This window comes from Euleptes europaea, chromosome 10 (genome assembly GCF_029931775.1).
Source record: "Euleptes europaea isolate rEulEur1 chromosome 10, rEulEur1.hap1, whole genome shotgun sequence".
Taxonomy (NCBI): domain Eukaryota; kingdom Metazoa; phylum Chordata; class Lepidosauria; order Squamata; family Sphaerodactylidae; genus Euleptes; species Euleptes europaea.
The window spans coordinates 45,315,873-45,330,177 of NC_079321.1; the positions used below are offsets into that span (position 1 = coordinate 45,315,873).

The 14,305-nt window shown below is 46.7% G+C and overlaps 1 protein-coding gene across 1 annotated transcript in view; it reads right to left on the reverse strand.

Moving 5' to 3' along the window:
- The window catches only part of LMBRD1 (LMBR1 domain containing 1), an 81,303-nt gene that overhangs the window by 33,418 nt on the left and 33,580 nt on the right, over positions 1-14,305 (reverse strand). The window contains exons 8-9 of the mRNA XM_056856248.1: positions 1,846-1,971; positions 1,297-1,449 (exon numbers count right to left, since the gene is read on the reverse strand). Coding sequence (XP_056712226.1) covers positions 1,297-1,449; positions 1,846-1,971 — 279 coding nt within the window. The remainder of the gene's footprint in view (positions 1-1,296; positions 1,450-1,845; positions 1,972-14,305) is intronic.

Below are 14,305 nucleotides of genomic sequence, written 5' to 3' on the forward strand. Positions count from 1 at the left end.
TTGCCCCAGAAGGTCGGACCAGAACCAACGGGTTGAAATTAAATCAAAAGAGTTTCCGCCTAGACATTAGGAAGAGTTTTCTAACAGTTAGAGCGGTTCCTCAGTGGAACAGGCTTCCTCGGGAGGTGGTAAGCTCTCCTTCCCTGGAGGTTTTTAAGCAGAGGCTAGATGGCCATCTGTCAGCAATGCTCATTCTTTGACCTCAGGCAGATCATGAGAGGAAGGGCATCTTGGCCATCTTGTGGGCATGGAGTAGGGGTCACTGGGGTGCGTGGGGGAGGTAGTTCTGAATTTCCAGCATTGTGCAGGGGGTTGGACTAGATGACCCTGGTGGTCTCTTCCAACTCTATGATTCTATGAAATATTAGTTTACACTAAACTTGTCTTATAAATTAACCACCCTTTCTTGCAGTTCTACCCATGGAAGAGTGGGGAGTACTTCTCATGATCCCTCCACCCCACTGAAGACTCCCGTTTGGCCCCCATGGTATTCTTGGGTTTCCACTAACCTACAGAAGCAGAATTTCAGAAGGCATGGCAGGCTGCCTTGGGGGAGGCCAAGACATTCGCTTGGGCAGCCATACAACTTATGATCTGAGCAAATGTACTACACAGTACATTTTGTTCATTTTCTCCAGCCCAAGTGGATGAGTTCTCCCAAAACAGAGCAATGATCAGCCCTAAATGTAGGCAGCCCAAGTGTAATATTCTGTAAAATTGAAACATTTACATCCATCTTCCAGGCATATTTATATCTTAATTGGCATAACCTGTCCTGGGAAATTTGCTCTGAACAGTTCTAGACTAATCCTGCTTCCGACAACCTGAATATGCAACAGTAGCAGGTACTGTGTTTCTGAATACCTTGACCTGAATAATGGCTAACAAGAAAGCTTGCATGAAGTAGCTACGAATCCAAAGAGCAATTTTAAGGTAGACCAAGGATTTACACTCCACAAGAGAGATGTTTCCCTTTGACTAGCTGACCCTCCACACCATTTCACAAATTATACTTGGAACTCCACCACTCTATGCAGCATAAACAGTTATCCAAGAAAAAAGTCAAAAGAATCTTTTGAACAGTCTTATAGCCAATATTTCTATTTCCTAGCTGAACACATATTGTCTGACACCAATGCAACTGCTCCAACTCTGATCCTTTGTCTCTTTAACCAGTTGCTGCATCTTAATGGCTTGAGTAACTTGGGGGAGGAATGGAAAGAGATAGAACTATTAAGTTCCAAATTATAAATTTTATGGGATATGGACTGTGTTTCTCAAAAAGCAGGTCCTTACTTTTAGTGGCCTCATGGCTCCACAGAACCTTGTCCAGCAGCTTTTCTCAATGTATTCCAGATGTCTCCCTCTTCTTCGAAGGCCTCTTAGTCTCTCCTCAAGCTGTTGCAGTGCCCGTCTGTCCCGAGTCGGTAAAGGCCGACCATCTTTACACTAATGGGAAAGGGGAGGGGGGGGGAGACACATTTGAAGTTCATCATCATACTTCGCATCTTTTTACCTCATTCAAAACCATGCCTCATGCAAAACAGTATCTTTTAAAATAACATTCTTCTAAATATACCACAACTTTGATATTCTAGTACTACAGATCATTCAAAGTGCTGTGAATATAAAAAGTGGTAGGATTTTAATGGTCAGCATTAATTTTGACTGGGGAGATTAATACCAAACTAACTCAGATTTTCTGTTTTTACACTGTCAGTGCAATGTAAGGGTTTTTTCCATTTTCCAGTCTTGCACATTGTCCAAGATATCAAAATAAAGGCAGAGGCAAAAACAAACTTTGTAGGGAAAAGCTTTCAAAAATAAGTGCTGAAGACAACAAACCTTTGATTTAATCCTTTGTATATTTTGCTCAACCTCCTCAATATCTTCAGTGTTTTCCAGGCGTTCATAAGTAGCATTTCTTGGTCCCTTTATCAGGTTTAGAGGTAAAGCAGACATCCCATAAGCCTAAAGAAACAGCAACAATTAATTGAACCTACCAAACCTAAGTGGGGCAAGACACAAAACACTCATTTTAGCTGTCTTCTATCCACCTCACTAGACTGTTGTGTCACATTGCAGTACGATTAATATGTGCTAGACAAGGTCTCTTGGCTGTCTCCCCCTCACTTAGAATCACTTAAGGTTAAGAGAATAAAGCAGTATTGCCTGGAATATACCAGTCTGAGCATCTTGATAGAAGGGTGAGAAAAAAGTCTGGTAACAGTAGTATCACCAAGCCATTTTCAGTCAGTTCTCTGTACTGTAAAGAGTAGACCATACTGAACCAGGACCAGATGACTATCCTGGTAGAACAATGGTAAAGTGTGGCATTTCGCTAGTTTACTTTTTTAGGTTCCTATATAACCTCCTTGGATTTACAGAGAATAAAAATGATACAAGGTTAAAAGATTTGAACATTTGGGAAAGAAAACTCAGGCAACAGGTTAGGAATGCAACATTTCAGACTTCCAGGTCGGAGGGGAAACTCCGCGAAACGCACGGCAAGTCGCGCGCTGGCTTAAAGTGGCCGGGGGCTGGGAAAACAGCCCCCTACCATCTGGCAAGCGGCACCCCTCGGCGCAAGAGGGGATGCTGGACCGGGCGCCGGCGGGCTGCCTGTCATTGAAAGATCGCCGCCGAGAAATCGGCAGCGGTCGCTCTGACGGGCGCAGCCGAGAAGCGGGCGCCATTTTCATACAGCAGCCGGGAAACGCGGAGGAGAATCTCCAATTAAAACAGCAAGTCTTTTTGTTTTATTTTAAAAATATTTTACCAAAGTCACAACTGAGGTGTTTGACAGTTTTGTTCTTGGAAGATAAAGCACTGATTTTACAGACTATAACTCTACTAACTGCATGCAAACCGAAACTGGGCTTTTTGCCAGCTGTTGCGCAGCACAAAATTACTTTGCCAGGCATTGCCAGATCTTGAGACCTATACAAAAGCTAAGGTGATAGGAACTGGCATGAAATAATCAAGCAAAGAAGTTAATGTGCTGGAAGCCCTCTCTGAGGCTTGAACTACAAACTGTGTGATTTTCATCCACAATAAAGATCCCAAACTGATGTTCTAAACAAAAAACACCATCTTCCCACCCCCCTTTGTGGATTACAAAGCTCAGCCAGACTTGTGTTTTAAGTTCAATGGGAGACAAAGACAAAAGAGAAAAGCACTCTAAAGAATTTTTTAAAGACGTTAAACAACTGCAAGTGCAACAAACCCTTAAACAACGTAGAGGTTCAGCTTCCAGTATAACACCAGCTACTTCACCTTCTTTAACAAGTACCTCTATTGCTGTGAAGATGGCTGCTAAATCAAAACCTGAGGTCACTCTGAATTCTTTACATGAACTGTTGACAAAAACATTTCAGGAGGTAACAGAAATGAAGCAAGAGCTGAGTCAAAATACTGTAGCCATCTCTCAAAATACAAATGCTATTGCTGCCTTGCAAGATTCCATTTCAGCTATGACTGTGCGTCAGGATAAGATGGAGACCAAACTTCAAAAGTGTGCTCAGGACAATAAAGACACCAAGAAGAGGATTGGCAACCTGGAAATGTCGACAGAAGCAGCTCAGGAGAGAGAAGAGAAAAGGGAAGACCACATTGCAATGCTTGAACTTAAAGGAAAATTCTATTCGTATACGTGGTTTGAGAGAAAAATCTGAAGAAACAGATTTAAGAAATTTTTTAAAGGAACTCCTGGCAGGATTTCTACAAGAAGATGATGATGTTGTGGAAGGCATGATTATAACAGTTTACAGGATTAACTCTGCTTTTGCAGCTAAAAACAACGTTCCCAGAGACTGTTTGGTTCAATTGTTCTCCAGAAGCCACCAGGATCTCATTTTAAACAAACATTATAAAACCCCTCTAACAATAGAGGGCACCCCTATGAGAATGATGAAGGAGATTCCTGGAAGACTACCGTATTTTTCGCTCCATAAGACGCACCTGACCATAAGACGCACCTAGTTTTTAGAGGAGGAAAATAAGAAAAAAATATATTCTGAAACAAATGGTGTACTAAACTATTTAATAAGCTATTAGAATAATATTTCAACCATATAAAGTGAACAACAGCCAACAGTGGCATTAAGAACCATCATCACTGTCATTAACAAATGAAGAGACACTTTAAGGTTCGAGTACCCTTCTACTCTTCTGTGAACCCCAAGAACTCATCATCGCTAGAGTCAGAATTTAGGAAGCTCAGTTGCTCACAATCACTGTCATCACTTTCGTTGCTATCTTCAAATAAGATATCATCTTCGTGACCGTCCAAAGCATTGCTAATGCCACATTTTTTGAATGAGTGGGCAATGATTTCCTCCTTCACCAAGTGCCATGATGTTTTCACCCATTCACAAACTTGAGTTATAGTGGGCCTCTTCATTCGTCCAGTAGGTGTCAGATCATGATTACCAGCAGCCATCCATTTGTTCCACTCTTCTCGCATGAAGACCTTAAATGGTTTGTTGAGGGAAACATCGAGAGGTTGCAACTGGCTGGTAAGACCTCCTGGAATTACAGCTAGATGAGTCTTCACTTCTCTAAAGCACTTTTTTGTAGTTTCACTAATATGTGCCCTAAACTGGTCTAGTACTAATAAGGCAGGTTTTTTCAGAAGCCCTCCAGGACGTTTGGACCACACTTTTTCAACCCATACTCTCATTCCATTTTCGTCCATCCAGCCTTTCTCATGAACATGTACAACAACTCCTCTTGGAATCACTTCTTTTGGAAATGTTTTCCTTTTGAAAATTAGCATGGGTGGCAATTTGGTGCCATCTGCACAGCAAGACAACACAACTGTGTAATGGGTTTTCTCATGTCCAGAGGTTTTCACTGTGATAGTTTTGGCACCTTTCAGATCAACAGTCCTATTAGATGGCACATCAAAGGTTAGCGGGACTTCATCCATATTCCCAATCTGGCCAATTTCAAACCCATATTTCTTCCTAGCATCAATTACAAATTTATGAAAAGACAGAATCTTAGATTCATATTCTTTTGGCATTCTTTGCGCAATTCTGGTTTTGGTGCGCATAGCAAGGCCACATCGCTTCATAAATCTGTAGCACCACGATGGTGATCCAGTAAAATCATGAATGCCTTTCTCTAAAGCAATGCGTTTGGCTTCATATATTATCATTTTTGTAGAGACTGAGAGGCCATTATTCCAGTGACGTGTGATCCATTCTTTCATGGCCACGTCTAACTGTAGCCACTTTGCAGCATTTCCACGAAGAGTGTGCTTACTTTTATCTGCTTTTTGCAGCTTATCCTCCTGTTTCCTCCACTCTCTTATCATTTTTTCAGTTGGAGGTGGCCCAAAATGTCTCTCTGCTGCTCTGTTTCCATGCTCCTTAGCATATTTTACTACCTCTAGTTTAAAAGGAATCTTATATGCTAATCTCTTCTGCTTTATCATCCTTGTATGTGGAATGGGGAAGGTTTTCTGCAAGAAAATACAGTAATGAAGGAACTGTCAGTAATGTACCGGTATCTCCAATGTTTACCACTGACCGCTGACCATGGTTTTCAATCAGAAAACACACTCTGGTGGCACGAAGAAAACAAAGAAGCCCCTCTTGCTAAAAGGCAGTGTGTGCTTTCTCCGTGAACAACAGACAGCCCTGCACATCATGGGAAGAATCCCCCCCCCCCGAGGAATGAGCAGCATGGAAATTCCAGATGCTGTTCCAGATTGACAGAGATGAAATGCCAGATTTCAAAATTCAGAATTTCTAACACAGACAAAATCCTAACTGTTGGAAGACCTGATGGGAGGGAGAGAGAGAGGGGGGGGATTTAGAGCTCAGAGGTTGTCCTTGTCTACTGCCTGTTTCAAACTAGCAATCGGGCTAATAAATCTCAAAAAATTCATAGTGCTTGGCACTTACAGAATGCTCTGAAGAAATGGTCCATGTCTACCATGGAACGGAGTATTGTGAAAGATTCTGGGAAGTATTCTCACATAGTTGTTCCAAGTTAGCTGAGAACTGCGCCCAAAGCCTCCCTGCCACAGCAGGTTGTGGGAGCAGATCATATGGGATGAGCCAACTCTCTTTCAGGAGGTCTCTCCCATTGGAACTGACCTTAACGTTGAGGAATGCTAGATAAGTTTGTAAGAATCCCCAGGGATTCCCCAGAGCACCTGACAAACCTGGAGTGTTTCAAGTGCTTCCTGTACATTCGCTGTCATTTGTGCAACACCCCTGCAAGGTGCGGTGAGCATGTGGGGGGGGGGGCAGAGGTGTCCAGGCTAAGATAACAGCGATTTCATAGAATCACAGAGTTGGACGGGATCACCAGGGTCATCCAGTCCAACCCCTTGCACAATGCAGGAAATTCTCAACTACCTCCCCCATACACCCCCAGTGACCCCTACTCCATGCCCAGAAGATGGTTTGTTTAAGGCCTTGTAGTAGGCTTACCATTTTCCCACTGGGGACAGAATAACCCCCAGCTCCTATTGCCCGCTGCCACTGAGCTGGGCAGCAAGAGGAAATTCCTGGAGAAATGTGGGCAATAGAAATGGGGGGGGGGACATCCCCAGCCACCATCCTTTGTGTGTATAATACAGGCAAAATACAGAAATAATAATCTGGGGAAAACCTCCCCCCCAATATTTCTCTTCCCCTTTTCTTTTGCAAGCGCCCCATGAAATCCTTGCCAGAGTTTCAGTGATGCCTTCAAAGTTTCCTTTCCTTTCCTTTTATCCCTTAGAAGCTCCTTGATCAATTGATCTTGAGCAGCATATATCTAGTGTTGGAGGGATATAACCTTCAAAGTTTCAGGTTGTTGGCGCTGGCGACCTGCTCTACCTGCACGAAGGGGGGGGAAAGGAGATGACTTTTCCTTGCACGACCGTCTTCCCCAGCGAAAGCTTTCCTTGCAGGACTGTCTTTCCCCACCACGTGCCCCTCACCGCGCGCGCATTGAGAAACGACCGCCTCCTTCCTGCTCCTCCCAAACCGCCCTTTTTCCACAGCTTGCCTCCCTGAGGCGCCTGCGTGTCACGCCCACCCCCTCCCAGCTGGGTTTTGCCAGCTGGCTGGCAGAATCTTGGCCGGCTCTTGAGGCAACCCGGCCCCGCTGCTCTCAATGGCTGGGAGGGAGGGTCTTGGCCGGCTCCCGGGGCATCCCAGCCCCGCTGCGCTTGGCAGCGCAGAGGGAGGGTCTTGGCCGGCTCCCGGGGCAACCCAGCCCCGCTGCTCTTGATGGCTAGGAGGGAGGGTCTTGGCAGGCTCCCAGGGCAACCCAGCCCCGTTGCTCTTGGTGGCTGGGGCCATTTATTCATGGAAGGTTTTGAATTTGGATTTGTCACTCTATAGATGCACATTTTCCCCATCTGAATTCTCAAAACTCTGCATGGCGGCTTATTGTTGAGTTTTGAGAATATGGATGGGGAAAAAGTGCATCTAAAGAGTGGCAAATCCAATGCAAAACCTTCCATGAATAAATGGCCTGGGAGGGAGGGACGGAGGGAGGGTCTTGTCCGGCTCCCAGGGAATCCCAGCCCCGCTGCGCTTGGCAGCGCAGAGGGAGGGTCTTGTCCGGCTCCCGGAGCAACCGAGCCCCGTTGCTCTTGGTGGCTGGGAGGGAGGGACGGAGGGAGGGTCTTGTCCGGCTCCCAGGGCATCCCAGCCCCGCTGCGCTTGGCAGCGCAGAGGGAGGGTCTTGGCCGGCTCCCGGGGCAACCCAGCCTCGTTGGTCTTGGTGGCTGGGAGGGAGGGTCTTGGATGGCTCCGGGGCAACACAGCCCCACTGCTCTTGATGGCTGGGAGGGAGGGTCCTGGCCGGCTCCCGGGGCAACCCAGCCCCGCTGCTCTTGGTGGCTGGGAGGGAGGGAGGGACGGAGGGTCTTAGCCGGCACCCAGGGCCTCCCGGCCCAGCTGCGCTTGGCAGCGCAGAGGGAGGGAGCCAGCTCCCGGGGCGGCCCGCCCCGCTGCTCTTGATGGCTGGGAGGGAGGGTCTTGGCCGGCTCCTGGGGCAACCCAGCCCCGCTGCTCTTGGTGGCTGGGAGGGAGGGTCTTAGCCTGCTCCCGGGGCATCCCAGCCCCACTGCGCTTGGCAGCGCAGAGGGAGGGTCTTGGCCAGCTCCCGGGGCAACCCAGCCCCGCTGCTCTTGGTGGCTGGGAGGGAGGGAGGGACAGAGGGGCTTAGCCGGCTCCCAGGGCCTCCCGGCCCCACTGCGCTCGGCAGCGCAGAGGGAGGGTCTTAGCCAGCTCCCGGGGCGGCCCGGCCCCGCTGCTCTTGATGACTGGGAGGGAGGGTCTTGCCGGCTCCCGGGGCAACCCAGCCCCGCTGCTCTTGGTGGCTGGGAGGGAGGGTCTTAGCCTGCTCCCGGGGCATCCCAGCCCCGCTGCGCTTGGTGGCTGGGAGGGAGGGAGATTCTTGGCCGGCTCCCGGGGCATCTTGGCCCCGCTGCGCTCGGCAGCGCAGAGGGAGGGTCTTGTCCAGCTCTTGGGGCAACCCAGCCCCGCTGCTCTTGGTGGCTGGGAGGGAGGGAGGGAGGGAGGGACGGAGGGTCTTAGCCGGCTCCCAGGGCCTCCCGGCCCCGCTGCGCTCGGCAGCGCAGAGGGAGGGTCTTAGCCAGCTCCCGGGGCGGCCCGGCCCTGCTGCTCTCAGTGGGAGGGTGGGACGGAGGGAGAGTCTTAGCCGGCTCCCGAGGCAGCCTGGCCCCGCTGTGCTCGGCGGCTCACAAACGCCTCCCGCCCCCAGCTGGCTGGCAGAGTATTGGCCGGCTCCCGGGGTGGCCCAGCCCCATTGCCGCTGCGCTGGGCGGCTGGGGGGGGGCCCTCCAGCCCCCCAGCTGGCTGGCGGCTTCCTAGCCGGCTCCTGGGCGTGCCAGCTCTGCGTGGGCTGCCACGGCCGGGCCTCTCCGCAGCTTTGCCCTTCTCCCCGGGGGCCGGATTCCCCCACATTCGCTCCATAAGACGCACAGAGATTTCCCCTCACTTTTGAGGAGGAAAAAAGTGCGTCTTATGGAGTGAAAAATACGGTACTTAGAAAGAGGAAAGATTTTTTTCTGAGATTGTAGAAAGATTGAAGTTCAATGGGATTCAATTCAGATGGGAGTATCCACAAGGCATTTCCTTCCTGTTTAAAGCCAAAAGATTCAAGATCATAGACATGGCCAAAGCTGAACAATTCTTGAGAAGATATAAGAAGGACCTTTTCAAACCACCAAAGCAAGATTGGTTTATGTATTATAAATTAAAAGATATATTTAATAAGGATAAATTGAAGGGTTTTAATGAAAATAAATCCAGATTTGAAATTATATTAAACAAGGGAAATAAAGGATTGATAGGATGAATTTATAAATTATTAACTGAAATGAATTTAGAACATGAAAGAATTAAACCAGTGATGGTGAAATGGATGAAGGAGTTAGGATACAATATTGACCTGGAAATATGGGAAAATTTGTGGAAAAAATAATATAAATTTACAATTTCCAATGAAATAAGAGAAAACTTATATAAAATGTTTTATAGATGGTATATTACTCCTGTTATGATAAGTAAAATGAAAATGGTGATTCGGATAAAGGAATATTTATGCATGCATGGTGGTTTTGTAAAAAAAAATTTAAAAAAATGGAGAAAAGTATTAAATGAAACGAATAATTTGATTAACTCCAAAGTGAAAATGGACCCTTCCTTTTGTTTATTGGGTATACCTGAAAATAAATTAGATAGATGTGATAGAGTCATATGTCGATACAGTTTTGCAGCGGCAAGAATTACAATAGCTAAAACCTGGAAGCAAGTACCGTATATACCCGTGTATAAGCCGACCCGCGTATAAGCCGAGGTGCCTAATTTCTCCCCAAAAATGGGGAAAAATTAGGCACCCGCGTATAACCCGAGGGTCAGCTTATAACCCCTCCCCCCCCGTAGGCTTACTTTTTCCAGGTGCGCAGGCAGGCGGCGGCGCCCCCCCCCCCCCCCCGCGGCCCAGGAGGCCCCGCAGGCCACTCCTAGGCCGCTCCAGGCCTGGCGGAGGCAGAGGCGCGGCCTTCCCGCAGCCGAAGGAGGCCCTTCCAGGGCGCTCCTGGCTGAGGGGAGCCGGGCGCGCCCGCCGGCAATGGTGGCGGCGGTGGTAAGTTCCCCCCTCCCTCCCTCCTCTACCGTATTGATCCGCGTATAAAACGAGGCCGGCTTTTTCAGCCCTTTTTTTGGGCTGAAAAACTCGGCTTATACGCAAGTATATACGGTAAATAAACCTTCAATTAATGCTTGGAGAGAGAAATTATGGACATATATGCGAATGGCCAAATTAACAGAGTCCTTACATGGTAAGGATATGGAAGATTTAAAAAAAAACATGGTCAGTGGCCGTCGCATATTAGGACAAACTGGCAAAAATGAATTTTACTAATTTAGTTAATGAGTTGTAGATAATTGATTATGGTTTTTTATAATGATTTTATTATACTTACTCTTTAAAACTGTCATAACACTTCTCCGGAAGTCGAATGTGGTGATGGGACACTATCTTAGGGTGGGTGGAGGTTTTTCAGGGCACTATGAATTTTGTAATTTTTACTATAATAAGTAGTTTTAATTGTTAAATAAGTGCTCTTTGGTATTTTCTTTTTCTTTGTATGTTATGTTTTATGTTATAAAAATAATAATAAAAATTTATGGGGAAAAAAGGAATGAAACATTTAATTGATCACGGCCATACTGTAAGGAAACATTCCACAATACTTACTTGCTTCCTAAATTTAATTCCTTTTTATGCTTTCTTTTCGTCCTCCTTTATCCAAGTTCACTCCATTCTTTTCTACTCTTTCCTTTGTCAACTTTCACATCCCTTTCCTCCTTCTGTCCTTGCTCTCTCTTCATCCTTTACCCCTACCCTACCCCATTGCCTTCAGCACAACTGAAGCTTACTCCCCCACATCTTCAGAACCATGTTGACTCTAGCACAAATTAACTTCTGTTGCCCTCACTATGTGCCAGAACTGTCCTCAGCTGACAGCAATCCACTCTTAGGCCTCCATCATCTGGGCTTTTACTTCATGGGGAACCATAATGGCTCCTCCTTTGAACCTATGAAACAAGACAGGACTCCCTCTCCCAAGTCGACCAGCTTGCCTCAGTTGATCTTCCTATAACCACAGAACTCTCATGCCAGATTACTGAAATCTGAAGGAAAGTTTATTGACGACAGTAGATTTGGCTGCAAAACATTAAATAGTTGCAAAATGAAAAGGTGTAAGCTTTAACTGTAAGCTTTAATTCCTTTCAATCAAGCCAACCCTCAAGAAGCTACAAAAAAGATCTTTATCCTGTTCCTGTAAATTGTGGCTGCCAGTCTCTATGCTCACACATTCAACGTCTCTCAAGAAACACCAGACAAGCCATTTTATTCATAGGTAGAGATACATACCTTTACTGTTATTTAACTTACTTACAAAACTTCTGATCTACCCTTCCAGAACACACACCCTTCAGGACAGTTTAAGAAATTAATGCCCACGTCACTGATAGAAACCAATATCACTGTCATAACAGCCAGTAATTCAAGAACAAAAACACACAATCTTTAAAACAAGTAAGTCATGAACATGAAATCCAAGTGTTACACAGCCTAATACTGCAGCAGATTTATAACTAAACTAACCTTTCAAAGCTCCAAGAAATAGAACAGAGATGCTGTCAGACAGTCTGTTATTGTTTAGGTGCCAAATGAAAGTACGTCAGACGAGAACTTCGGCGGCTGGCCACCAACTCTTTAAAAGGCAAAGTCACCTGGAGTGTGGACTAGGATAAAGATCCTGCCTGGTTTGCAGGTTTATATGGGAGAAGGTCTAGTTCCAGACCATTGCAACCATAAAAAAGCCAAATGCAGCACAGGGAATGGTGCCTAGAAACAAAATGCAATCCAGTGAAAATCTTTATGTATAGGCATATAGATATGAGGGCCTGGGAAGTAAGGGGGACCATGGCATCCAATGCCTCCAACCCTGTTGTGATTCAGAAGGAGAGCATGGTGAACAGTGCTGAAAACCACAGAGAAGTCTAAGAGGAGTAAATAGGTTGCACGCCCTATCTCAACTCGTCTTGTTAGTGGCTTCCTAGAGGCACCTGGTTGGCCACTGTGTGAACAGACTGCTGGACTTGATGGGCCTTGGTCTGATCCAGCAGGACCTTTCTTACGTTCTTAACTCACAGCACAGGAAATGTGTCTGAAACTAGATGTTCCTGGATAATCTACATTGCCCAGGAACATCTAGTCAGACAATTATGACTTCATTCAAACACCTTGGTTGCCAAAAAGAGGTATTAGAAACCAGCTGATAATTTGCTAAATCATTAGGGCCCAATGCATCAAGAAATGTATCTCCTTGCAGATAGTCCCCCCGCATCTCAATTAAATATTACTTGGCCACACCCTCAATTCCATCGATATGCTATCAGCAGCTGCACCTCTCCTAAAACAACTTAAACTGACCAAACCAACTGAAACACTATTATGCTTCAAAGTAAGCTTCACATTCCTTAAACACAAGTAATTTTATCAACTAATTTCTTAGCAAATATGTCACAGCAAATTACCAGGCTGAATTTGAATCAGCTGAGCTGGGGACTACAGGCAGCGGTAAGTCCTACATTTTGCCTTTACTAAACATAAGCCTAAATCAACTGAGAAATAACTAAGTGAGGTTTGCTGGGAGAGCATCGTGTTTGTTGTGCCAAAGGGTGAGTGGGTGATTAAAGCTTGATTGCTGCTCCTAGGGGGGGGTGTTTTGATTGGTGTTGGGTGGAGCTTGTGTGTGAAAGGCAGGTGCTGTGAGCATATAAATTGCAAAGGCCCCTGCTCACCAGAGGCGCGAGCCAAAGGGCGACAGCACAAGGGCTCTTGGCCTGTGGCTCTTAGCCTGGGGATCGTGACTGGGGACGTGTAAGGTGGGTAATAAATGTTGTTATCTTGTTATTTGGTATAGGAAGCGTGTGGGGTTTAAAAATCAAAGAATATAATAATAAATTGATTAATAAAATACCAGTAGAAAGGTAGAAAGTCAGCAGGGGTCAGGGGGCTATCCAGTGTGCTGCATAGAGTGTCACATGTATGATTATCTGCCTGCTGGACAGAAGTCGTGGGTGTGTTCTCGGTGCAGGGTGCTCCTGGCTCTCAGGAAGCGAGTTCGCTTCCTTGAGGCCAAGGTAGCTCAACTGGATGAGCTGAGGCAGGCAGAGAGAGAGGTGACTAAGGACTCCGGGGATGAAACAGTCACATCCCAGTCCCAAGGTGACAGCAACCTGCCAGTCACGGATGATGGAGCCCTTGGGGAAGGAGGCCATCTCACTGAGGTAAGGGGATATGGTACCTTAGAAGGGATCTCTTCCTTGGTGGATGAACAGATATCCTCTCGTACCGAGGATGTGCCTCAGGGGGGAGGGGGCTTCTTGTAGTGGGGGAGTCAATCCTTAGGAATGTAGATAGCTGGGTTTCTGGAGGGTGCATGAACCGCATGGTGACTTGCCTGCCTGGTGCGAAGATTGCGGACATTACTCGTCATTTAGGTAGTCTGGTAGATAGTGCTGGGGAGGATCCAGTGGTTGTGGTGCATGTTGGCACCAATGACGTGGGGGAGGTCTTGGAATCCAAATTTAGGTTGCTAGGCAGGAGACTTAAAGCCAGGACCTCCAAGGTAGCTTTCTCAGAAATGCTACCTGTTCCACGTGCAGGACCAGCTAGGCAGGCAGAGCTGGTGAGTCTCAATGCGTGGATGAGACGGTGGTGCAGGGAAGAGGGCTTTAGATTTGTAAGGAACTGGGCAACATTTTGGGACAAGCCGGGCCTATACAAAAGGGATGGGCTCCACTTGAACCAGGATGGAACCAGACTGCTGGCGCGTAATATAAAAAAGGTGGCAGAGCAGCTTTTAAACTGATCCTGGGGGGAAAGCCGACAGGAGCAGAGAAGCATCCAGTTCGGGCAAACTCAGTGCACACGGACAAAGGGAAAATTGCTTCAGATTGCCCACATGGGAATTACTTGGACATGAAAGGGGATGGGGAAAAAATGCTGGATAGCCACTTAAAGATGCCCAAAGACACCTGCCAGGCAAGTCAAAAGAGAGAATCAGTGTGGAGATGTTTCTATGCTAATGCTAGAAGCGTCCAAGCAAAAATGGGGGAGTTAGAGTGCATGGTTTTAAGAGAAAACATAGATATAGTGAGCATTACAGAAACCTGGTAAAGGGGAGAGAATCAGTGGGATACGGTCATCCCTGGTTACAAACTGTATAGAAATGACAGGGAAGGGCATA